Genomic DNA, 23925 nt, shown 5'->3' on the forward strand with positions numbered 1-23925 from the left:
GCCGGACACGCACCGGGCCCGCAACTCCGGCCCGCGCCAGGCCGGTGCAGGCCGCGCCGCCGGCCGGGCACACCGGGCATACCGGAGCCGCCGCCGGGCCCTGGGGCTCCCCCTTTCCCCATTCCCAGGCTGCTGCGAGGTGCAGGGCGGGCCCCGTAGTGCCCGTGCCCGTCACCGCGGCCCGGCCCGGCCGCCGTACCGCCCCGCCCCGGAAGTGCTCCCCGTTGCCATAGCGCCGCGGGCGGGAAGGCGGAAGATAGCGGCCATGGCGGCGGTGGGGCCGGAGGAGCTGGACAGCTCGTTCCGCCGTTACCTGGCGCGTCTGGGCGCCCTGCGGCCTCAGCCCGGCGCCGAGCGGCCCGACGGCGGCCACCGCCGCACCGAGCTCCACCTGCTTTTCGACCAGCTCATCTCGGAGAGCTGCGGGCCGGCGCCGGTGGCCGGGCCCAGCCCTCAGGTACCGCGCGGCCGGGCCGGGGAGCGGGGCCGGGGGGCCGGAGGGTCGGAGGGTCGGGGCCGGGGGTCCTGCCGCCCGCACACGCGCGGGGATGTGCCCGCTGCGGGGGGGGAAGGCGCTCGCACGCGGGCGTGCACGTCACGGGCGGGTTCACGTCACGCGTGCGCGCGCTCTCGCCCCCCCTGCGCGCGGTGCCGGTGGGGGGCACACGCGCGCGCCCCTGCCCCTAAAGCCGGGGGTGCGGGGGTGCGCGGGCTGGCGTGGGGCGCCCGTCGCCATCGCTCCCGGTGCCCCCTGAGCCACCGGCCGGCGGCTGCCCGGGCCCGCTGGCGGGTGAGGCCGGGGGGCGGCGGGCCCGGCCGGTGCCGTGCCGTGCTGTTCAGGCCAGCTCTCGTTAACAGCCGTGAGGTCTGAGCGCTGCCCTGTGCAGTGTCGATACTGCTTCCTTGGGAGCACGCTGTGCTTCCCTATGGCCCTGTAAACGGTGCTGATTTACCGGGTTTTCTTCATTCTATTTCCGGAGTAGGCTTGCGTTTTGAAATTAATTGGGTTTTTTTAATTATTTTTTTTTTTGACAATGCTGCTTTCCCCCCCCTTCCGTTCCTGTATTTTACTTTTGCCATTATTATTGGCTTTGATTTTGCTCCAGTGCTGTTTGAGCAGCACTCCTGCAATCTGAGTCCATGTCGGCACGTCCCAGTGCGGGGATGAAGGTCTGTGGATAAACGAGGGGCAAGCTCACTACTTGGGGTTTCATTCGTTTTGTTACATTGTCCATGTGTATTGATGTTGGTGGTATCCACACGCAGATATGGTTATGTGATCAAAGTCATAGCTGATGATGTGGTTTCCACCCTGGCTTTGTAGTCTTTAAATAATACACTGTGGCTTTCTTTTCTAGGATGTTTGTACTCTGCTTGTCCAAGCCTGTCAGCTGGTTCACCTTGATCAGGAACATCTTGTCAGCAAAGTTTGTCAGCTTATCCATCACTTGCTTAACAGATTTCAGGTACAAAACGTTTGGCCTTGTCCCACCTTTCCCTGTGTGTTGGCTCCCTGGTCTCCCACTAAGCCAGGGAGGCCATCTATCTTTTTACGGGGCTGCGGAGCTGACCTTCCTGCAGAGTTTTCTGGATTTCCACTGCATTTCTTATTTATTCTTAGCTGAGGTTCTGATCTGTAGCCCTGCCATAGTTCATTATATAAAACCAGTTTTCAGTCAGAAGCAATACGCCATTGGCAGTACTCTTGATTGTAGGACACTTGTGTTGATTTATCAGTTTCCTAAGTGTCAGCTGACTCTGTGACAGTGTGGAATTGTAACAGTCAGATCACCTGAGTCTATAACCACTATATCTGGGTATATTGACTCTTAACAGTACATGACATTGTTTTCTTGACACAGTCCTTTTCTGTTACAACAGGTGATGGTTGATGAACAGAACCTGAATTTTCTTCTTTCCTACTGCATCTCTGCTCTTAAGCAGTGCAGCTCTTGGACGCATGTTGAAATTCTGCAAGCCGTAGCAGCTCTTCTTTACAATAATGGACCTAAATGTCAGAAAGTGAGTTTACAACCTAAGAGAAAGTAACCACAAAAATATTTGCACCCTTCTCCTGTTTCTACTTTCTTTTAATTTTTTTCTTAAAAAAAAGAATAAAAAAGTATCATGTTCTCAAATTGCATTGAAAAACCTTTCATGCTAAGGTTAGATCCCATTTAAATAGTGACTGATAGTTATGGAAAGGTCTAAATTTCAGGTGTCATAGGTGTGTATACTAATAATCAGGAGATAGCAAAGATTCTTCCCGTGCTGAATACTGCTGTAGCTGTAGGGATCACCTATTACCTGGCTTGAGCCAAAGGCACGCTATTAAAAGGCACCAGACGTAGTGTGCAGAGTAACCACACGAGTATGCCTGTTTATCAGGCAGGAAGAATGTGGGGAGCTTCAAAAATTGCATGTTACTCAGCAGACTCATTGAATATCCTGAAATTTATTCTCTAACCAGATCAGGTCTTTAGTGTGGAGGCTCAAAGCTGTTTCAAAGCAGAGACTATCAGGTTATCAATCCTGAGGTTTGTATGAAGCTCCTTGTAGCTGCAGTGTGGCTGGAAGTGTTTGATACGTTGAATTCTCCTGCTGTCACCGGCTCTTGGCAGCTTGCAGAGCAGTTTCTGCTGTTGGGCTGAAGCACGGGGTGGTGATGCTAGCACTTTTGGAGCTGCCAGCTTGCGTGGGTTTGTAGCCTATATAATGGCAGCAGTTTGGTACAGCAGTTGTTACTAACATAGCTTTATATCTGAGGAGAAAGTGTAAACTGAGACTCAGTCTGAACTATGCTTACACTTGATACTTTTTTAATACAAAATAAGAGAACTTTGGAAATTAATATTTTCATGTCGTATTTATAAACATAATCTGTCTATGGGATCTGATATTGCAGCTGACAATTGTAGCACAGACATGCTTAGCTACCAAACAGAAGAACCAGGAGGCTGAGGGAAGAGCCCTGACCCCTAATGACTTGTGGTGGTTTGTTTTAGTATCTTCCAGATTTGCTGGGCAAAACTGGGCTCTTGGTGCAGTTCAGTGATTCTGCTCAGCCAGACGTGGAACTCAGGAGGGCAGCAGTACGCAGCATGGCAAACCTGTGTCTCAGGTGCGTGTGAGCCTTTTCAGATGGTGGTGTAGATGCTTTAGAAGATGTACATCTGACAGCACAAACAGCTGGTCTGCTCTGTTTGTGCTAGGAACAGCAAATTCAGGACTGGTAAGGTGTATATGCATGAATCTGAAATGTAAATCTTTAGTGCTCCAAGATACTGTATCATCTGTGGATAAAACTGTAAACTCAGTCTTCCAAAAGCAATGTTACAGAGACTAGGGAAGAAAAGAAAAAGCGTTGTGCTGTCTGGTCCCTGCAGTGATTCTGTGAGTTAGTTTTGCATAAGAAGTGGTCAGCTACAAATTTTTATAGTGATTGTCTGTTATTCTTTTGTGATTCATGCATTTTTTCCACTCCACATGTAAATATGCTGATGCCACAGCAACATCAAACCTTCATTTGCTGCTATATGGGAAGAATTTTGACTAACCAGACTCTGTGGGCAAGCAAGCAATTAATAAAAGCAATAGATATTTGGACTTGCTGTAAAGAGTTTTGATTAACAGTTCCCCTGAACAGATGGCTTGTGGTTTTATATTAAAAAAAAACCCAAAACAAATGGAAAACCAGAAAAACTTGGACTTTCAGCATTTATAAGTGAAGTCTGAAGAACTAATTAATGTAAATAAATGCAGCATCTGGCAGTTTGGGGCATGATGATTTTTCTGTGTGGGGACTTGGGATTGTTTAACCTCAAGAAGAGCAGGCTCAGTGAGGATCTTACCAGTGTGTATATACACATGATGGCAGGGAATGAAAAAGACAGAGCCAGACTGTTCTCAGTGATGCCCAGTGAAAGGACATGAGGCAATGAGCACAAACTGAAATAGGGGAAATTCTGATTAAACATATGAAGAAAAAAGCCCACAAACCCAGAAGTAAGGATTATTGAATACTGGAACCAGCTGTCCAGAGAGGCTGTGGAGTCTCCATCCTTGGAGACAGTCAAAATCTGACTGGACACAGTCCTGGGCAATATGCTCTGATTGAGCCTGCTTCATGCAAGGGGGTTGGACTAGATGATCTCCAGGGGTCCCTTCCAACCTCAGCTGTTCCCTGATTCTAATTTCAGACAAATCCCTTGCAATATTAGAGTTGTCCTGTGAGTATTATCAAGCATGTGTTGATGGCTTGAAGTAGTTAAATGTGTTGGAACCAAGTGCTTAGGAATCCATTAGAAAAGAATTTGTTTAATGACTCTGAATCCACTGCAACAATGGCCAGCTCTTACTAAAAAGTCCTCAAGGTGGCAAAGATGAAGTGGTGCAGTTATCCTCTCCTTACAGTAAGACAAGTGGATATTAAAATGTTTCAGCACATGAAGGTTGCCCAGACTTCATGGAAACTAGGGAAATGTCAAAAAGTTATTCTAAGCCCTTTTCAATGCCAGGTTTTGCCTAAAGAGCATTTATAAGCATGACAGCTTGTTAAGCTACGCTCGGAGAGTCATCGTAATTGAGAAGGTGGCCACAGAAGCAGAGTAGGTGTAAGGCATACTATGATTGTGCTAGCTCTTTGTGCAGAAGGTTTCCTTTTGTTCTTTGTAGCAGTAATGCTGATCCCTTTCAAAGAGCCATCCATCCATCTGGGATGTGCTCTTCAGTCTAGCAGAGGGCTTGGATATAAGTGTGTATCTTTATTAAGCTGTGGGACAGGCTATAAACCAGCCGTTTGTCTCCTCTTGCTTTAACTTTAGTGTGCCTGGACAGCCATACTTGGATGAGTCCTACAGAAGTGTCTGTTTTCAAACTTTTCTAAGTGTTCTGCAGTCTTCAAAAACCTCTGATGTAGATGACATCACTTTTTGCATGGTAAGTGTGAGTCTAATTGTCTAGAATAATTAAGAGATTGTGCTACTGGAATATTGGAGTTTGGAATAGATGAAATTTGGAGTGTTGTCAACTGAGATTTTGCTTAAATAGTATTTTTTTTTTTTCTTTTTTAATATACATAAGTAACTGTCCCAGTGATTATGTTGAGCAAAACAGTAATTGCTTAGAAGGTCATTTGAAAGATGTGAACCTTCAGTGTTTTGGGAAAGAAAAGTAAGTAGTTCTGTGTTTCGGTTTTCAGTTACTGCAAAATGCACTGAAAGGTGTCCAGTTGCTTCTCAATGGTGGGAAGATGAAACTGATGCAAACTGACCAAATTGGAACTCTTCTTGCAGTGCTAAAGGTAAATACTTAAACCCACCTTGAGAAAGAGGCAGGCACTGAAGCGTGCATGTTCCGGATGCTTGTTAAGTGGAAAACAGTAGAAGATGAGAAAGAGGGAGCAGAGAAGCCCGAGTGTGGTGGGAAATGTAGTGTAAGATATAAACAAAAAGACATTTTCTCACAGCATCTTAACTGCATTTCCCACAAAAGAATTTTAGAGAAAGATGGGAGGCTGGTATTTTTGGACCTACTTAAAATCATTCTGGATACAATTGAATTTCAGATGTTGCCTAGCTGTTGGCGTAGCATGGGGAGAGGCAAGACCTGGGCAAGGATCACAAGCCCAGCTGAAAATTGATGAACACCTGAGTAAACGTGCAGCAAATCTTCATGCATCAAAAAGGGAAAGAGTGTTAACGTTATTGTTTCTCTTCTAGAAATGTATGTTTCATGGACTGCCAGGACTGAGCATAGAAATGCCTACAGCCTTGTACCCGGCTCCTTTACCTCAGTACGATAAAAGGTCGCCTGTCAAACAGGAACAATCAGAACCAGCCGCCTTTAAGCAGACAGGGGTAAGCTGAAATTATACTGATTCTGCTGCACACTTGTTATGTGCAAGTTTGTTGCGGTTGTGTGTTACCTGACATATTAGTGGCTAACAGGCTCTTTGTCTTCTGAGCGTGTGATCCATTTCACATCCTTTGCTTTAAAAGTATTGGTTATAAATCTCTGCGCTGAGTAAAATTGCTTTGTAAACTCAAGTGATGAGAACAAACAGCTCTGCAGAGATCGGTTTTCCGAGTTAAGCTGTGTGCATCAGTTGTTCATCTGCAGCCAAGATTTCTTGGCCTGCAGACACGGGATTGGTGCATGCAGATTAGCCAAAGCTTTTAATGTTATAGATTATATTTTCTTTCCTCTAACACTTGCACAATTGCTTGACTCATTCTTAGGGAAGTCAAGTTCATCTAGAGACTGATTTCCTCCCTCCCTCCCCCATGTGTTCTGCCTCTGCAGGTTATTTTTTAACCCTGTAAACATTTTTGGATTACCAATTATCTGAAAGACATTAGAGAAAATAAAGTTGTATAGTCATGTTGACTTGTTTATTTTTAGATGTTCAATACCTACTGTAAATCTAAAAGAACTACAGAAGTATTTACTGTTCCTCTTCTTTAATCGCTTTTGTGTGAACTATGATTTTTAACTAGAAGTTTTCTTGGAAATCTTTTGCTTTACTGATGAAGAGGCCAAAGCTTAATTTTTGAGGCTATTCAGATATAAACTGCTTGCTTACACTAAGGTATTACTGTACTGATATTACTAAAAGCAGAGTCTGCAATCTCTCAGGTACTAAAGAAGTGACTGTTTCTGTATGTATAATATTGCACATATCTATAATTGCACTTGCGTGCAGCATTGTTGCGACAGAAGACACTAAATAGGTGTGATAACTCTTGGTTAAACTAAATCTCATCTAAAAACTCATTTAGAAACTTGTATAATTTGATGTTGATGTCCTATAAAGACAGCATGATTTATTATATTAAACTGTGCTTTTATTCTGGATTAGCAATTAGTTTTGTTTTTAGATGAGACCTATTTCCCTTAGATTTACAACTACAAATTGTTTGCACATCTTTCTAGATATTATTTCAAGAGGTTAAAAAAAATAAATCTATTTTTTACCTTAAAACAGAACCGAAGAAAAAAGTCCAAAGGGAAACAAAAGAAGGGAGAGTCTGGGGAAGAAGGAAGAGATTTGAGTGATGCAGGAAAGGAATCAGTCCTTGGAGCAGACATGCAGAGATTACGCTTGGGGGATGTGCAGAACAGTCCTTGTTTGGATCCTCGGACTCGTGCATCGGATGTTGCATACGTGCCTGCTGGAAAGAATCACTTGTCCTCACATTATACTATTTGGAAACGAATCAGCAGCAGTGAGTCGGAATATTCTGATGCTGAAGGTGGAATACAGAGCAAAACGAGGTGATTGTTCATGTAAACATAAAGCGTGGTAGCAGAGTGTACTCTTGTCCGTAACACTTCAAGCTCGTGTGTCATGTTTAGCATACCTTTTGGTTCCTGTAGATCAGGCACAAGTTTTACAGACTCTTACACTTCCACAGGATCCTAGTGTGTTGCTCTTAATCAAAACTGTTGAGGAAATTGCTTTCTCTGTTGATTTATGTGGTGAGACAAGAAAATTGGTAAGCAGTAAATTTGTTATTTCTCTTCCTGTTCTTGGTCTAAAAAAATTTCTTATCACAGCTAGCCACTAATACAAGTGCAAGAAGTTAAGTCCACTACTTTTCACTGCTGTTATTTCATTAATCTTTTTGTTTGTTTTTAAGATCTTATCAAGCCAATGTTCGTCAAGGGGCTCTAGCCTGTTTCCTCTCCGCTATAAAATCAATAGAAAAAAGAGTTCTTTATGGCTACTGGTCAGCGTTCATTCCTGATGCCCCTGGTATTGGCAGCCCCCAGTCAGTGTCCTTGATGACTATTGCTTTAAAGGACCCTTCTCCAAAGGTGAGGCAGTTCTGAGTAGAAAAAGCGTTGTATTTTTTCCATATTAATCTTAAGAGTTGTCTTCTCTGGCCTTCAGTAAGTACTTTGGCTACTATATCTGTGTTGCTTGATCACTTACCACAAGTAATAAAAGAGGATGTACTGGTTAAGGGAAAAAAGAATTGGTTGTATACTGCTTAATGTTATGAGGAAAGATAGTTGGAATTAAATTTTCCCAGAGACTTTCATAAACTTTAAAATTCTCCATCAGCTTGAAAGAGGTGTTAAAAGTGGGTAACAGAAATGTTTTATCATTTCAGACCCGTGCCTGTGCTCTTCAAGTTCTCTCAGCCATCCTGGAAGGTTCTAAGCAGTTTCTTTCTGTTGCTGAAGATGCTAATGATCACAAGACAGCTTTTACTCCCTTCTCTGCAAGTATTGCTTCTAGCATCCGGGAGCTGCACCGCTGCCTGCTGCTAGCCCTGGTGGCAGAATCCTCTTCTCAAACACTGACGCAAATAGTCAAGGTAACTGTCCTCTGAATGTTTCAAATGCTGCCCAAGAGGTGATGTTGGTCTCTAGATTAAGTCTTGAAGAAAGGTTGAACAGAAATGATTGAGCTGTTGAGGACTAAGGTGGTGGTGGGAAATAGACTGTTGTGGTCTCACAAGGCTTCATTGACTGAGTCTTCCTACAGAGTCCCAGGGTTTCCTTTCAGCACAATTCTCTTGTTCCTGCATTTCTTTCATGTAGTCTTTCTGGAGCTGAATGAACCTATGAAGTGATTCTGAAGACTCACATTGGCTTTAAAACTGGAATGCAAATTGGCAAAAAAAAGCTTTCCATGGGCTATTGAAATTTCTTGGTGTTTATGTCAGGTCACGGTAGTTGAATACTTGATCTTAGGAGCCAAGTTTGTAACCAGTTTTCAAACAGCAGATAAGTGGGCCATTTGTTTTCAGGTGCCTTCAGATAATTAGCTGTCTGAATGACCTAAATTGCAAATGTAAAAACAAATCGGTTGGAGGCCAGCTTGACATTGTAACCACCACTCCATGTATGTTCTTTTGTGTGTTTCAGTGCCTTGCAAATTTGGTTTCAAATGCACCATACAGCCGTTTAAAACCTGGGTTGTTGACAAGAGTTTGGAACCAGATAAAGCCGTACATTTCTCATAAAGGTTTGCATTCTGTTTGACTGGAGCCTTTTTGTATATGCTGTATCTCGGTTCAGCATTGCTTATTACAAAATAGTTGTGGATTCCTACCCCACCCTACCCCACCTCCCCCCGGCTTCATAAATACATAAACATATATATTGCTATCGAATCATATGTTGTGATCTGTCTTGTCTGAAAACGGCTGAAGAAGGATGCTGACATGGCAGTGAGATGCTAACGGACTGGCTTTTTCTTCCCCTACCTTGTTCTTTCTTGCAGATGTTAACGTTCGAGTTTCTAGTTTTACATTATTAGGGGCTATAGTATCTGTCCAAGCGCCTTTACCAGAGGTGCAGTTACTTTTGCAACAGCCCAGTTCTTCAGGGCTAAATAATAGTGGTAGCACAACACCTCACCGTTTTAGTTCTGAGCAGTGGAGAAAAGCACTCCCCTCCGAAAGGGAGCCTCCAGAAAATCCAGTGGGATGTGCATCTTCAGAACCATGCTGGCTTCTCCGTCTCTGCGTTTCCATCATCATTCTGCCCAGAGAGGATTCCTGTTCTGACAGTGATGCTAACTTTCCATCGTTTTCCAGCATTTATGAACCGTGTCCCCTTCGACTGGAATCCTTGCAGGTGGGGGTGAACAGCTAGCTTGTAAAATGAACAGCTTGGTACGATATCAAACTGCCTCATGTCAGCCAAGCCTCAGCCACGGGTTGCCTTTGCTCCTAGCTCTTTTGGTGAGACTTGAGCTAAAGCATTGGCTAGCACAGCATGTCTGAGCTGCTGTGACTGAAGGAGTATTTTGATTCCATGCCTGTGGAAGTGTAACTGTCCATCCCATAGTAAACCTGCTGCAACAAGTTCATCTGCCTGCGATTTTCTTACCTTTGGTACTTTAAAATATTATTTGGTTGTGTGTGCTGGCATCTGGTGAAGACTGAATCTTCCCATGCAGACTCCTCCATACAGAATCTAAATTAAGGTTTTGCTAGAAAACAGCAGGGTAGAACCTTGCAGTCAAAAAACAGTCTGCAAGGGTCTGTGGAATGGTGCTGGTGTGACTGAAGGAGTACCTGTAAATGATGAGGCTTGGCCTTGTTTTTCTTCATGTAACCACAGAAAAGATGTGCATCCCAAGGAGTCTCACTCTTACTCTGGAACAATGAGTATTTGTTAAATCCAGCTTCACAGAATGCAGCAGCAGTATTACAGGAGACAGAGAATGTGTTGCTCTTACAGGCACTCCAGCTTAGTTTTTTAGCTAGAGGAGACTTCACTTACAGTAAATAATTAATTGTGTTGCTACCCAATAGTGCTTTTGTGGCTCTTCTTTGAATAAGATAATGGAATAGGGAGGTTTTTAATTAGCTCTAGTATTCTAGAAGTTGTGCTGCAAGGTATATCTGTTACATTAGAGTATAGTTTATGGTCCCAGTGTTGATCAGCCCATTAACATCTTCTCTGTGTGTCTTTGGGGTATTTTGGTTTCATAGAAGGAAAAAACACTGAATGGAGATTTTTTTTTGTGTGTGTGTGTTTAGGTGTTGGCTCTTCTTGTAAAAGGTTATTTCCCTATGGCTCAGAGCTATTTCCTAGAACTTGGAGAAGTGGCTTGCAGATGCATGGAAGAAATGGATCCATCCATTCAGCTTCATGGAGCCAAAGTAAGAGCATGAGGAAATGTCTACATTGTTTTGCCAAGTCAGTTTTAGCTATTAGTGTGCTTTGCAAATACAGATGAGTAGTGATGAATATTCATAGCATCTGTGTGCGTGTGTGATGCAGCACACCATAAAGCTGGTGCCTGCTGTAGCTCTTTGGGAAGTGTTGTACCCTGACACTGAGAAATGTACCTTCTGCTTCCAATCTTGAATTCTGAGCAGAGCGTCTCCCAGGAAGCTTGGAAAATGCAAGGACTGTAACACTGGCCCTTCCCTGATTTAGCATCAACTGGTGCAGGAACTGTAGTCTGTCACCCAGAGGAAAACTCAGAGAGATTTTGTCTTTGTGTAGCAATCTGTTGTGCTGCTCAGGCTGGAGACTGTAAGCAAGGCTTCTTCTCTCGTTTCTTCACTACCAGGAACAGAATAGTCTGAAACAATACTGAACCTTTTATTTTTATTCCCCGAGTAAGTATAGTCCTAGGTAAAGGCTGCTTACAGTGCAGTGGTACTTGAGTCATCCCTGATAAAGACCTAGCTGCTTTTTGTTTCCTTGCAGCTTCTGGAGGAGCTGGGCACAGGTGTGCTGCAGCAGTACAAACCTGATTCAGCTGTTGCCCCTGATCAGAGAGTACCAGTCAGCGTGGTAAGTGTGTGGGCTCCCTCTGAAATTCCGCTTCACTGAGCTTCCTTGAACTCTGCAAAGTCGCTGGCATGGATACAGATAAATCAATTACAGAAAAGCAGAAAGGGACTCGGTACCCTGCAGCTTTATAGATGGTGATGTGTACAATTTTGCATTATTTTGGCATTTATTTTTGTCTGTAGGCAGGTATGTTGGGGTGGTTTTTTTGTTTGTTTTTCTTTTACATTATGTTAATGCTGCTTCTCTGGCTTCCCCCATCCCTCCTTCTCCTGCCTGCTGTAAGTCAGAAAGCTGGAAGAACAGTGCTGATTTTGCTTGCATTATTACTGCTGCACAAAACCTAGATGTATGCTTTTAGAGCTTTGGGGACTTTGCGTTGTTACAAGAGCCAGCCTACATAGTCTGGTTGCTCACAAGTGCAGAGAGAGTGGCCAGAACCACAATAAAGGGTGATTTCAGAAAAATTCATTGTCTGAGGCTGGCTGTTGGTTAAGTTTGTAGAAGCTGAGGAACTGGCATTCTAGAAGTAACATAGGCCTGTTTTAAGTCTTGCTTCTGTGAACAGAGTCAAGGTTGAAAATTTCTTTGACTTCTGCTAAGTTTTGAGCCGGTTGCCAATGACCTTATAAGACAGGAAGTGTCTGGTAGCACTAGATTCCAATTGCTTGCTACAGATGTAAATTGTCAGACAAATGAAAATACCCAGCTGTGTGGATTCAAGAATGGGATCGTAATTCTACCTAATGGAATCTAATCTGAGTGTATGTGGCCTTGAGAAGGAAACAAACAGAACTCAGTGAATAAGTACTTGACAGCAGTACTAAAATATCTTTAAAATGTTTCTGAATGCTAAGTGTTCTAAGCTTCCAGACAGCTGTAATCACCTTCACATGTGATGATGCTACCTGCTGTAAGTATCTCTTAAAGATGATGATGGGAAAAGAGAATCTATTGTAGAATTTAGGTGTAATTGCTGAGTTTAAATAGGTAAACCTGGCTGCTTCTTCTGTAGGTTGTAACTTTTTGGACTATGATGTTAAATGGCCCTTTACCTGGCACTCTTCAGAACTCTCCACATGCGACTCTTCAGACAAGCGCTTGTGATGCCCTGTCTTCAATCTTGCCAGAAGCTTTCAGCAGTCTGCAGGTAAGAGAGCACTCCTTGAAGTGTGGCGGTTTTACCTATTGAGGCTTTGTTCTTGTGTACCAGATTACAGTACTGTAAACCCTTTAAAAACTCAAAAGGAGAGGGTAGAGAAACCTTCCAGAGTTATTTTATTTTTTTTAACATTCTGAACAAGTTGTGACTGTTGAAGATTGGAGGAGGCAATGTTGGGAGTGGTCTGTCAAGACAATTAAACCATGGGTCACCAAAGGTGTTTGGCCCTGCCATGAATACTCAGCCTTGGTGATGATGTATGGGAGATGAGGGTAAGAGTTTCATTGCCTGAGTGAGGGGAGAAGGGATATTGCTGGTTGAGTCTTTGAAGAGGCGGCTGTGCTAACAGCCACGGACTGACGTTCACCAGTTTGCATGTATTTTTTTTCTTTTGGCTGGCTTTTAAAACACCATACTGCGGTGATTGCCTTGGCAGAAGCAAGCAAAAGTGTTGGCCTTCCTCTCCTTTTGCAACACGAAATATGCTTTTAAACATGAAAGCCTTGGCAGTGTATCACCACTGCATTGTGCAGCTCCTTTTATGTCACTGTGCCCTTCTTGATGGGGTGTACTCTGCCAGATCTCATTTGCCCAAGAATTGCTAGTACAGCAGTATCTCTGGAATTCTCCATCTGGTTTCTCAAAGTACAGCATGTACTTCATCACCCTGTACTTTGATCCCATACACTCTCTTGTCCCTGTCGCCGTGTGGGGTCGAGTCAGTGCCCACTCTGACCCTTTGCTCTGATGAAACAAAGTTCTTTGTCATGGGTTGGTAAACTGACAATCTGTCCAAGATGAACTTAATCTGCCTGGCTGTCCTTGTTAATGAAGGGGAAAGAGCGAAGTAAGACAGGAAAACGCAAACGATCCAGTCTGTTTTACCTCTGATGGGCCATGCTGTCTGCGTTTAGATGATAGTTAATATTTTGGTTTCCTTTGTGGTCATATCCAACAGCAACAAGATAGTGTTTGCTGGAACCATTCCCGTTTCCTGTGTGGCATCCTGAAATGCCAGTCAATTTGCTTTTAATAAAAAGAGTACACTCTAAATAGTAGCTTCTATAGATTCCACTATTAGGGTCTTTCAGAGTATTTGTCAGCTGTCTTACTTTGTGGGACAGAGATCTTTCCAGTTTCTCTCTGTTGCCATGACTGCTTGCTTATCGTTGCAGAATGACCAGCAGATACTGTGCGTCACTCTGCTCCTTGGCCTGAACCACAGTGAGAACCCACTCGTAAAAGCTGCTGCTGCACGTGCGCTTGGAGTCTACATCCTCTTCTCTTGTCTTCGGCAGGTCAGAACTGGCCTTTTTTTCTTATCTTGAGCCATTTTATAATGGGTTTGATGAACCGTAAGATGTGGGACAGGAGTTCTTTTGCAAAGAATTGGCCTGCCTTCTTGCTTTTGGTCTGTAGCGTGTATATAGCTTTTCCTTACTGTCTGCAGACCTGCTCTTGCCTTTTGTGTGGTGAACAGAACCAGTGCAGTTTTAAGTGAGGTGAAGGAGAAGGCAGAGTGCCTCATAAGTGAGAGCAAAAGGAGGGAGGTCAGGATCTTCCCCAGGCTCTCGGGGACAGAAGTGGGAAAGGCTGGGTTGGCACAAAGGAGCTGCAAGAGATGGGGTAGAGCTGGGAAGAAGGGGACAGCTGTACACTGCTCTGTAGAGTTTAACAAGTTTTTGATGTGAAGGCTTCAGTTTTCCTTAAAAAGTAAAGCTTATTTAGAGAAAAATGCTGGTTTGTTTCCATAAAAAAAATTGATCTTAGCTTGGCTGAGCTGGAAGACTGTAGGTTTTGCCATGTGGCCTGAAATGAGTGATTGTAATAAAAAACCCAATGCAGTAGCTGACATTAAGATTTGATTCCGAAATATTTTGAAAGAAAATCCTTTACTGTAGGTAAGGGAATGAAAATTAAATGTAATATGCCATAGAAGAGAAGGTAAAACAGGCTGCTCAACAGGGAATTTGGAGAAGCAATTACTTTAAGAGGGGGATTTGATGAGCATTAGATTGGCAGTCCAGGTAATTATGTTAAAATCCGAAGTAACTAAAGCGCCAATGAAATGAAATAATATATTGAAACCTTTCAGCGACAGCTACCTAAGAGAGTGGTGAACTTGGTCAGCATGCAAGCCTAGACTGTCAAACAAAGCTGTACAGAGAGCACCATAAACACGTTAAAAGTTGTCACCTACAAAAGAAGAGTATGTGAATAAAGCTGGTCTCTGTGCAGGTATCACTTTCCCTAGAAAGGCCAGAATGTGTATGTTACTAAGGAAATCACCTGAGGTTTTTAAAACTTCCTGACTTTGCAGCCTTTTTTACTTTTATAGGACGTGATGTTTGTGGCAGACACAGCAAACGCTATTCTGAATTCCCTCCATGACAAGTCTCCCAACGTCCGTGCCAAAGCAGCTTGGTCCCTGGGCAATCTTACAGACACTCTGATCATCAACATGTACGTAAGCATGCCTTGGCCTGTGGAGCTCCCCTCTCTGCCCCTATTCCCATAGCGTCAGGATCTACTTAGTATCAAAAAAAGCAAAAATTTGGCTTGGATGCTTCTTTTTAACCACTTTTTAGCCTGTGTGTCTGCCAGTGCACGACACTGTATTATAAATATCCTGTATTTGTCTGGGCTTGAGTTCTACTAAACTGCATGGGTTTAGGTCTTTCTAATCATTAGTTCTGGAGTGTGTTCCAAGTTTACTTTTCAGTTTTCCATTTCTTGCATGTTGCTTTGTGCAATTGCATGTTCCCTGGTTACTTTACTTTCAATGTAACACAGAAGTAAAATTAATAAATATTTAACATTTCCTCAAGCCAAAGACTGAAGGAAGTCTAACCTACTGTTACATTTTTAACAAGAGAAATAGTTATCATATATTCCTGCTGCAGAATTGCCTCTGAGCAATTCATTGCCCTCTGTTTTTTATTACAGACTTAATGCATTGCTAACCAGCTTTCTTGCATTGATAGTTTGGTTTTAAATTAATAAACATAGTGGTCACATGTAGTAAGGTCTGCCTTACATATTAGCCTTCGAAAGAGTGAAGGTTGTTCATACGCGTTTATAAAGGATTGTATCGCATCTCTGGGGATGGATCATCTGAGCTGGCCTTTCACAGTGTGGTTCTTCTGCTAGGGAAACCATGGGACAAAGTTTTCAAGAGGAGTTTTCTGATCTGCTGCTGTTGAAAATGTTACGATCTGCGACTGAAGCATCCAAGGACAGAGACAAGGTATGACTGAGGGGAAGGAGGGTGGAGTTACCATACTGTAGTTAACTGTTGCATTTTTATTTCAAAAAAACAGAAGAGGCACCAGTTACTTTGGGGCGTTTTGCCCCAGTGGCCGGGGAGCTGCAACTCAATATCCTCTTGAGGGCTCCTGTTTGGAGGTTTCCTGTGTTGTTTGATCTGCAGGGCATTTGATTGCACTTTTCCGCAGTGCAGGGTTGTTCTCGTGTTTGTTTTGGTATTTTTGTTTTGTTTTCAAGGTGACTGTTAGCAGAGAGTGATCTTTCTGGTGGCATTTAGGAAGTTACCATCTGATTAGACGCAGTCTGATTCCAGATGAGCTCCTTGTTGGCTCTGAGCACAATTTTGTAGCAGGCTTGACAAAAGCTTTGCCTGTAAGCTGAAAGCCAGAATGGTGGTTCTTTTTTTTTTTTTCTTTTTCTTGTATGTGTATTCCAGGTAAAGAGTAATGCAGTCCGGGCTCTCGGGAATGTGCTTCATTTCCTCCAGCCCTATCACATAGCAAACCCCAGGTTTAGGGAAGCCATCGAGGAATCTCTTCAGGCCCTTATTTCTACTGTTCAGAGTGAGGCCGCTATGAAAGTGCGCTGGAATGCTTGTTACGCACTGGGGAATGTATTTAAGAACACTGCCTTGCCACTCGGTGAGTAACTTGTCCCGCTGGCTTTGGATTTGCACAGCAGGTTGTGGTTTTGATAAGGTCTCTGTTACAAATGTGTTGGGGAAGAGGGGAGAAATCAAACTGAGCTGAATCTTGCTGTCATAGCTTTCCTAGAACTCTTGCCAGTGAAATAGGTTGAGATCCTGTGAATCCCAGTACAGGCATAACTGTGCTGTATTCAGTTGGATCTGTCACATTAGAAAAGAGTGTGAGGATGGGATTATAGCTGTGAATAGATGCCAAATGTCACTTTGCTGCTTAAAAAAGATTAACTGTTTTTTAACTAATTTTTCATTTCATAACCCCAGATTCTCTCATTTAGACCAGAATAAATACAGTAAATGTAAACCCATTAAATGTTTAGGAGATACACTTACAGTTTTGTATATTTTGACTGATTGAAAAGGAGGTCTTGGTTTTTTGGGATTTTTTTAGGAGAGGCTCCTTGGACCATGCAAGCGTATAGTGCACTTTCCTCAGTAGTGAAGTCCTGCAAGAATTTTAAAGTCCGAATCAAATCGGCCATGGCCCTCTCCATCCCTAGCAAGAGGGAATGCTATGGCTCCACTGAGCAGTTCTGCCAAATCTGGAGTGCCTTGGTGGTAGCCTTGCAGAAGAGTGAAGACACTGAGGACTTTCTGGAATTCAAGTACAGTGCCAGCCTCAGAACGCAGATCTGCCAGGCTCTGCTTCATTTATTGAGTCTGGCAAAGAGCACAGACCTGCCAGTCATTTGGGAAACCATAACGGAACATGGGGATGCGATCAAATCCTACGTCTTGCAATATCTGAAATCAGGGGTTGAAGAGAACGAAGCAGGAAATCACACGGACTTGTGCGAGAGGGAGAGAGTATTAAAAGGAGCTATCGAACATCTCAGTGGGATAGAGAAACAGCTGGAGGGCAAAGCTGGAGTAGGACTGTCTGTTTATCTGGAAGATGTCTTGACAAACCATGGCAGTGCCACTCTGTTAGCAGAGGCCTAGAAGGAAACACCTGTTTCAGTGACTTCAGTCACTTCTGACTGGGCACAGAAGAAACACGCTACTTCTGCTTACATGTGGCATCCAGAAGAAAAGTTTCTTTCTTGCTGGTAGTAAACAATTTATTTCAAACTTATTAAAACCATTCATAATGCCTGATGAAAAGATCTGTAGAACTTAATTTTTAAAGTTATTTATTTATTTTTGTGTTCAATCAACTCTTAAGTTGTCTTCACTTGATTTCATTTTATATTTAACTGTTGCCATGTTCCCACTTGGAAAAGAAATGCCTTTTCCTTCATGGGATATTTCATAACAACAGCCCGTTCTCTCAGCTTATTTAAAAGCATTTTGTTGCTATTGCTGCTGTATTCAAAACTGTTTGTAAAGGAGGGGTCTGGAAGAGTTTTGGTTTTCTGAGCACTGCAAATGTTGTCTCTCTTGTGTTCCTGCAATAAACCCAAATATGCCAATATTTGAATAATAGCTTAGAGCAAACACACTTTGCCTTTACCCATCTACATTCCTGGTGTCTTACACCTGGCCTGGCCCTCCCTGCTGCCTTCGCTCATCCTGTCTTCCAGAAAGATTCCTTCCTCAAAATTTGTTGTTTCCAGGTGGATGGTACTGTGCTGCCTAAGCCAAAAAATTCAAAGCAGGTCTCCGAGGCTGGAATTTTGATTCTTCAAGCAGTGCTGTCTGCCTTTCTGTGGGAGGTGCAGTGGTGTTTTAAACCGCATGTGGGTTTGTTTCTGTTTCTGTAGTTCTGTCCCCTTCCCCTTCCTTCGTGACTATGTTACTTACTCTGTTTGCTGTGTGCTTACTGCGCTGATAGCCAGTGGAGGGCTGAGCAGTCTGATGTTGCTGGGGGCAAATCCATGCCTCCAGGAATGAGCTGGTCTGCGGGGCGCTTTGGGAGTTAAGTGCCTGCTGCCCTAACCTCAGGGTGGATGTTTGAACAGAGCTTGGTTGCAAGCCCTGGCTGTTGTAAAAGCTCTTTGGGAAACAAAATTCATCTGCTTTGTTTTTCCATCTTTGCCGCTGGTTTCAGCAGGCCTCAGGTCAAGAGCTGCGAGTACCAAAACCTTTTGGAGTAACAGACTCTTGCTGGATGTGTGGGGCCTGTTCCCTGCCGTTCCCCCTGTAACAGCCGGCAGCACGAGCAGCTCTGCCCATGTCTGGGGTATGGTCAGGCTTGTCTGAGCGCTGTGAAATGCTGAGCAGCTGCCTAGGAGAGAGGCAGCGCTGAGCATCACTGCTGGGCTCCAGCGTGGCCCTTGCTGGGCCTTAGTGGGGCATGGGCCCTATCCTGGCTCAGGAGCACCCCAGATATGCTTCATGTTACAGATTTGCACTTAAGCTGACACTTGCTCCTTTTCTCTCTCTGGCTGCTGCAGTTGCACCTGTACTCATCTTTTGAGTTCTCACCATTTGAAACGAGCCCGTGTTTTACAGCTCTGTTCTGCCCCTAGAAGAAATGTCCTGTTACCACTGAAAACAACTCTGCCTGCAGGTCTTGCTCGGGTTTGCTGGCATCTCTAGAGCTGCCTACATACTGTACCAGCTGAAGTACTGCTGGTGGGGCAGCTGGGGGCTAGGTATCCAACATACAGGCAGGTGTTCCTGTGCTCAGTATCTGCTCCAGTAGCCCACATCCAATGCCAGGATGTTCTGAATGGAGAAATCTCTAATTTTATGCGCCCCAAGGAGCAGATGGGTGCTGCTGTGATTCTCAGTAGCATGTAGCCAGTCTCTTTCATTTTAATAAAAACAATGGTGGAGTCTCACCTGGCTCCTGAAACGCCAAAGGGCCTTTTGAGGAAACATGGGCTTGGGCTCTGAGCAGCACTAGGTGAGCGATAGAGGCAAACTGAGAGCTCGAGTGGCTGGATAAAAAAAAAAAAGCAAGTGTCCCTGCTGAGCATGGTAGCAGCCTGCGTGCTCGGCGGCTGAAGCTTTCTAAATAACCACATCCAGTACTTCAACCTGTATTGGGGAACCTGCAACTTTTCTTTTATCTTTGGGAGCAAAAGTACTTTCTAGGCTGAAGTAGCCTTGGCTGAAGGCGGTATAAGCAGTTTTTTCCACGTGAGCTGTCAGTTTAGTGGAGAGCCCTGCTTGGTACCGGACGCTAAAGCAGAAGGGGTTCTGCACCTTGGATCCACCGAGGCTGTGCCTCACCGCTTGGCTCCTCTCTCCCTCAAGACCAGACGAGAACAAGGAAGCATGTCGAGTGCCAGGTCTGTCTGTCTGTAAAGGAACTGAATCAGTCACGGGCTGGCATCGCTTGGTTGGTTGGTTGTGCTCACCGTCAGCTGCTCTCTTCTGTAGCTCTTCTCCCCAGGGACACTCGTAGACTTTGAGCATCCCAGGCATTGACGTGACCCATCACCACGTTACAGCAATAAAGACTGCAACACCGGTTTGGGTAGAGTCTCTATTTTGTGGTCTCACCCCACACGCTCATTACAAACCTGACTGCGAAGAGGACAGGCAATGGGTCTTGCACTGATGCCAGTCTTTCCTCCTCCTGTAGGAAGATCCTTTTCCCAGCTTCTGGACACCCTTAGCTGATCCTCTGGGGGAAAAATGCTGTGTGCACAGGAAGGAGCAGGGGGCAGGGGCTGGTTTTCACTCTGGCTGGTGGAATTAACTTCATCCAGCACTTTCTGAGGATGAGATAGACATGTCACCAGCCCTGCCTGCTGTCAGGGCTGGCAGTGCAGGACTCGGCCCCGCTCAGCTGCTACAAGCTGTGTTACCTCTCCTGCCAGCACACGGGCATTGCTGGGAGGATGCTCCTTACAGGAGGGTGGAGGGGGCAGCTGTGGAGATTCAGGCCTAATTTCTGTGGGTAATAACTAAAAAGCTGCAAGGTTGAGACTCCGGTCAGTCATGAGGGTCAACTGTGCCCAGCCCCAGCCCCCTGGGCAATTTCTGCTGCTGGTGGCTGCACCTGGGTGCAGTCCTGGGGGTGCCAGAGCAGAGCTGAGCTGGGCTCTCCTGCCTAATGCCAAGGTCAGTGATGATTTTATGTCTCCCTTTAGTATTGGATGCTCATTTTAGGCGGAGCTTGGCAGTGCAGCACGGGCTGCGTGCACCCAGTGCCACTGGGAGCAACAGGGAGGGACGCAGCCTCTGTCCTCGGCCGGGGACTGGTGAAGCACGAGGTGCTTGGGGCCGGCGAAAGGCAGCACCTTCCCCACCCCGGCCAAGGTTTTATTGTCCTGCCTCTTTATTGTTGTGTTTACAAGCCAGGCGCTTTATAGGTTTTCCTATGAATAGTTTCAAGGAGAAGGTAATTACCTTATCACATGCAGGATGATTTATAGCCAAGGTGGCAAGGGACATTCAGGCTCTCCATCGGCTCTGTTTGAAAGACAATCCGCCTGTTCTTCTGCGCGGGGTCACTGGGTGGGTGAAAACAAAAGGGCTTTAGTGCCTGGCCTGCCTGGTCCCAGCGTGGGGATGGTCCCAGTGTGGGGAAGTCCCAGTGTGGGGATGGTCCCAGCGGCCGAGCCCTGGTGGAATCAACTCCCTGGGCCAGGTCGGTGGCACTTGTGCCCACCTGCAGCCGTGGGTACCCCGCGGCCGCCCGCAGCGGGGGGCTCTGCTCTGGCAACCTGGCGAGGAGCAGCCCAGTGGGTTCAAAGCTCAGGTTGTAAAGCTCCTTGTATTTAATTGCGATACCAGGATCAGTAAATACGCTGTGTGCTGGCTGGGAGGCTGCGTGGCCTCGTGTGGCACCAACGTGCCTCTCTGTGGCCCGGTGGCTTGCTGGGCACCACTCGCCCGTGGCCACAGACGCGGCTGTGGAGACCGTTGGGCACCTCCCCCGCCCTCACGTACTTACTGATTTATCCCCCCAGTAACGCGCCCCTATGGGCTCAGGGCGAGGGCAGCGACTGGCCCGTTCCCCTGCGGCTGCCCCCCGCAGCATCCCCCGCCGCGGGGGGCGGAGGGGCCGGTGGCCCCGGGGCTGCCCCGCCCGCCGGGCCGCGAGGTGGCACCATGTCCCCGGCCACGGCCGAGCGGCTGCCCGGCGGCGTGGGCTGCCCACGGGGGGGGCGCAGGGGGCCCCGTGGGGGCGCTGGGCATCCCCCTTGCAGCGCGAGGGAGGGCACGGGGGCCACCGTCGCAGGGATCGTGGGGATCCCCCCCGCGGGGTGCACAGCGGCCCCCTTTTGCGGGGGGTGTGGAGCTCCCCCTTGCAGGGTACATGGGGGTACCCCTGGCAGGGGTCGTTGGGTTCCCCCTTGCAGGGTACGTGGGGGTCCCCCATGGAGGGTGCGCGGGAGCGCACAGCGTTCCCCCTTGCAGGGGTCTTGGGGACCAACCCTGTCGGATACATAGGGGTCCCCCTCAGAAGGCACGCAGAGGGCACAGGGTTCCCCCTTGCAGGGGTCGTGGGGATCCCCCTGGCACGGTGCACAGGAGTGCCTGGGGTTCCCCCTTGCAGGGTGCACGGGGGTCCCGTTGCAGAGCATGGGTGCTGCCCGCCCATGCACCCACGCACCGGCGGCTCCCCGGGGCCGCAGCACCCACCACCCCCGCCAGCCGCAGCGGGAGCTGCCCTGGAGCGGCGCGATCCGAGCGGGGTGCCGGCGGGACGGCGCAGGCGTGTTTCTCCGCGTAACGAAACCGAACGCTTCTCCTCCCGGCGCGCAGCCCTGGGTGGGACAGTCGTTATCTGTGGGGGCCCACGGGCCGCAGGCGCAGGGTGGTGGGAGGGCTGCGATGCCCCTTGGGGTGCGGGGGCTCTCTGCAGCCCCCGGGACCCGGCCCGCCGGGGCCTCGCTGCTGCCCGCCTCCCCGGGCGAGGGGAAGGGGGTTTCTTGCCTGGCCCCTATGTGGGACCAGGGCAGTGGCATGTGGCTCTGGTGGCAGTAAGTGCACATCGGTCCATGAGCAATGGGGTGGCGAAGGCAGGGGTGACTTCCAGTGGCAGGGTCAGAGGGAAGAGGCTGATCCTCGGTTCATGCCTGCTGACTCTCCCATAAAGAATGGCTCTGCGCTATCTTGCAGGCCATCCCTCCCTAGGACCCGCTAATTCGGTGATTTTTATCCTGTCTGTTTTCCTTTTCTCCCCTCTGCTCTGCCGCAACCTCCCATCACTCCTCCTCGGGGCAGCTCTGGGGTCGTTGCTGATGGATGGCCCCCAGCAGCGCCCGCACGGAGGAGGCGATGGCCGGCGAGGGGGCTGATGGCTGGCGAGGGGCTTTGGCACAGCCAGACCCCCTGCGGCAGCGCTGACCTGGCTGCTGCTCCTACCTCCGCTCCGAGGCGATGCTTTTCCCGGGGGCGAAAGCCCCTTGCAGGAAGGATCCCAGCAGGAAGGGTGCAGGGGAAGGCAAGCTGTGCACCCCAGGGTGCCGGGCACGAGCAGCGCTGGGCAGGCATGGGGATGGAGACAATGAAGGGGCTTGGAGCGCCCTGGGGAGCAGGGCTGTCCCTGGGGTCATGCCTCCCTGTGCCACCCCTGGGAAAAGGGAGACCACGCTGCCCCGGGGGGGGGGTGTCCTCTGGCTCCCCAGAGCCCAGACTGGTATTTCAGTCTAGACATGCTGGTATTTTTTCAGTCCAGCAAATTTCCTTGATGGCCCAGCAGCAAAGCATGAGCACGCTCGGCACGCTGGCACGGGCGGCTGCTGGAGGGTGGGGGGTTCCCGCAGGGGCATGGGGGGCAGGGGCTGCGCAGGAGTCCTGGTGTGCCCGATGCCGGCTCTCGGCTCCCAGGGGAGCAGGAGAAACATTTGCACTGGACTGGGAGGGAAAACTATGTGAAACTTAAAATTTTCTCGTAAAACCAGGCTTGCTGGCTGGAAAGCTTGCCACATCTTGCTCGAGCGTCGGTCCAGTCTGCAGCGGGCTGCAATGGGCTTGTGTGAACGGTTTCTTCAACAGCTGCCGCCACTCCTGCCACCACGCCGCTGCGTGCGGCCACCCTGTCCCGCGCCCGGCAGGGTTGGGCTGGGTAAATACTCTGGGGGGGCAACCGGCTCGGTACGTGGCGGTGACTCTGGGGTCAGTCCCTTCCCCTCGATGCTGCCAGCACAGAGGTGATGCTTTTACCAGCCTGGCCACCCCGGCGATGCTCCACCGCACCTTGCCCGTCCCGCGGGACCCCCAACGCCCGCCCGGGGACCGCCTGGGTGGACAAAGGCGGCTTTCAGAGCCCCGGCGGGGCTGGCCGTGCTTGGGCGGCCTCCGAGATGTGTGAAATTCGGCTTTCGCCCAGCTCCTTCCTGGAGCGGAACTGTTCTCAGCGAAACCATCCCCGCCGCCCGCCTTAATGGCTTTTCTCTGTGCACCCGCATTAATGAACGCGAGGCCCAGCCTAATCAGAGGGAAGCCATGCAAGTAATTGCTTGAATTTTTAATTCGGGGTTATGATAGGGGAATCAAAGTCACACGGCAGCCGCTGAGGCCGCCCGCGGCTCCGCGCCATTGACTCCCGCAATTTGCTTTTGATTTTTGCCCTCCCAGCTCCCCCCACAGCCCGGCAGAGAACCCACTGGGGGCCAGGGCCAGACTCCTCCCTGGGAGGGCACCCGATGGAGAAATGCAGTTGGGGTGGGGGTTCCACCTG

The 23925-nt window shown here is 47.7% G+C and overlaps 1 protein-coding gene across 2 annotated transcripts; it reads left to right on the top strand.

The window, feature by feature from the left end:
• The first annotated feature begins 234 nt into the window (after nt 1-234).
• Nucleotides 235-19226, top strand: HEATR6 (HEAT repeat containing 6). Of its 2 annotated transcripts, none has more exons than XM_037370859.1 (20): nt 235-457; nt 1359-1466; nt 1882-2022; nt 3006-3121; nt 4824-4938; nt 5201-5302; nt 5721-5858; nt 6986-7275; nt 7641-7818; nt 8118-8324; nt 8878-8977; nt 9236-9591; nt 10503-10625; nt 11182-11268; nt 12281-12415; nt 13603-13725; nt 14766-14890; nt 15578-15674; nt 16131-16335; nt 16789-19226. In XM_037370859.1, the coding sequence occupies exons 1-20, from the start codon at nt 266-268 to the stop codon at nt 17337-17339; spliced, it is 3489 nt and encodes a 1162-aa protein (XP_037226756.1). In that variant the 5' UTR covers nt 235-265; the 3' UTR covers nt 17340-19226. The 2 variants fall into 2 exon arrangements, with proteins under 2 accessions (XP_037226756.1, XP_037226766.1); XM_037370869.1 differs by lacking the exon at nt 235-457 and adding an exon at nt 1062-1170 and having other exon boundaries at nt 16789-17339.
• Nucleotides 19227-23925: the final 4699 nt, after the last annotated feature.

This window comes from Falco rusticolus, chromosome 1, assembly GCF_015220075.1.
Source record: "Falco rusticolus isolate bFalRus1 chromosome 1, bFalRus1.pri, whole genome shotgun sequence".
Lineage (NCBI taxonomy): Eukaryota > Metazoa > Chordata > Aves > Falconiformes > Falconidae > Falco > Falco rusticolus.

What these genes read in the sequence shown, in the direction of transcription:
- HEATR6 (XM_037370859.1), top strand. Translation starts at nt 266, where the DNA reads ATGGCGGCGGTGGGGCCGGAGGAGCTGGACAGCTCGTTCCGCCGTTAC. An exon ending in TTCAGCTTCATGGAGCCAAA is followed by an intron (nt 10,626 to 11,181) that starts GTAAGAGCATGA and finishes GTTTCCTTGCAG; the next exon opens with CTTCTGGAGGAGCTGGGCAC. An exon ending in GAACACTGCCTTGCCACTCG is followed by an intron (nt 16,336 to 16,788) that starts GTGAGTAACTTG and finishes GGATTTTTTTAG; the next exon opens with GAGAGGCTCCTTGGACCATG.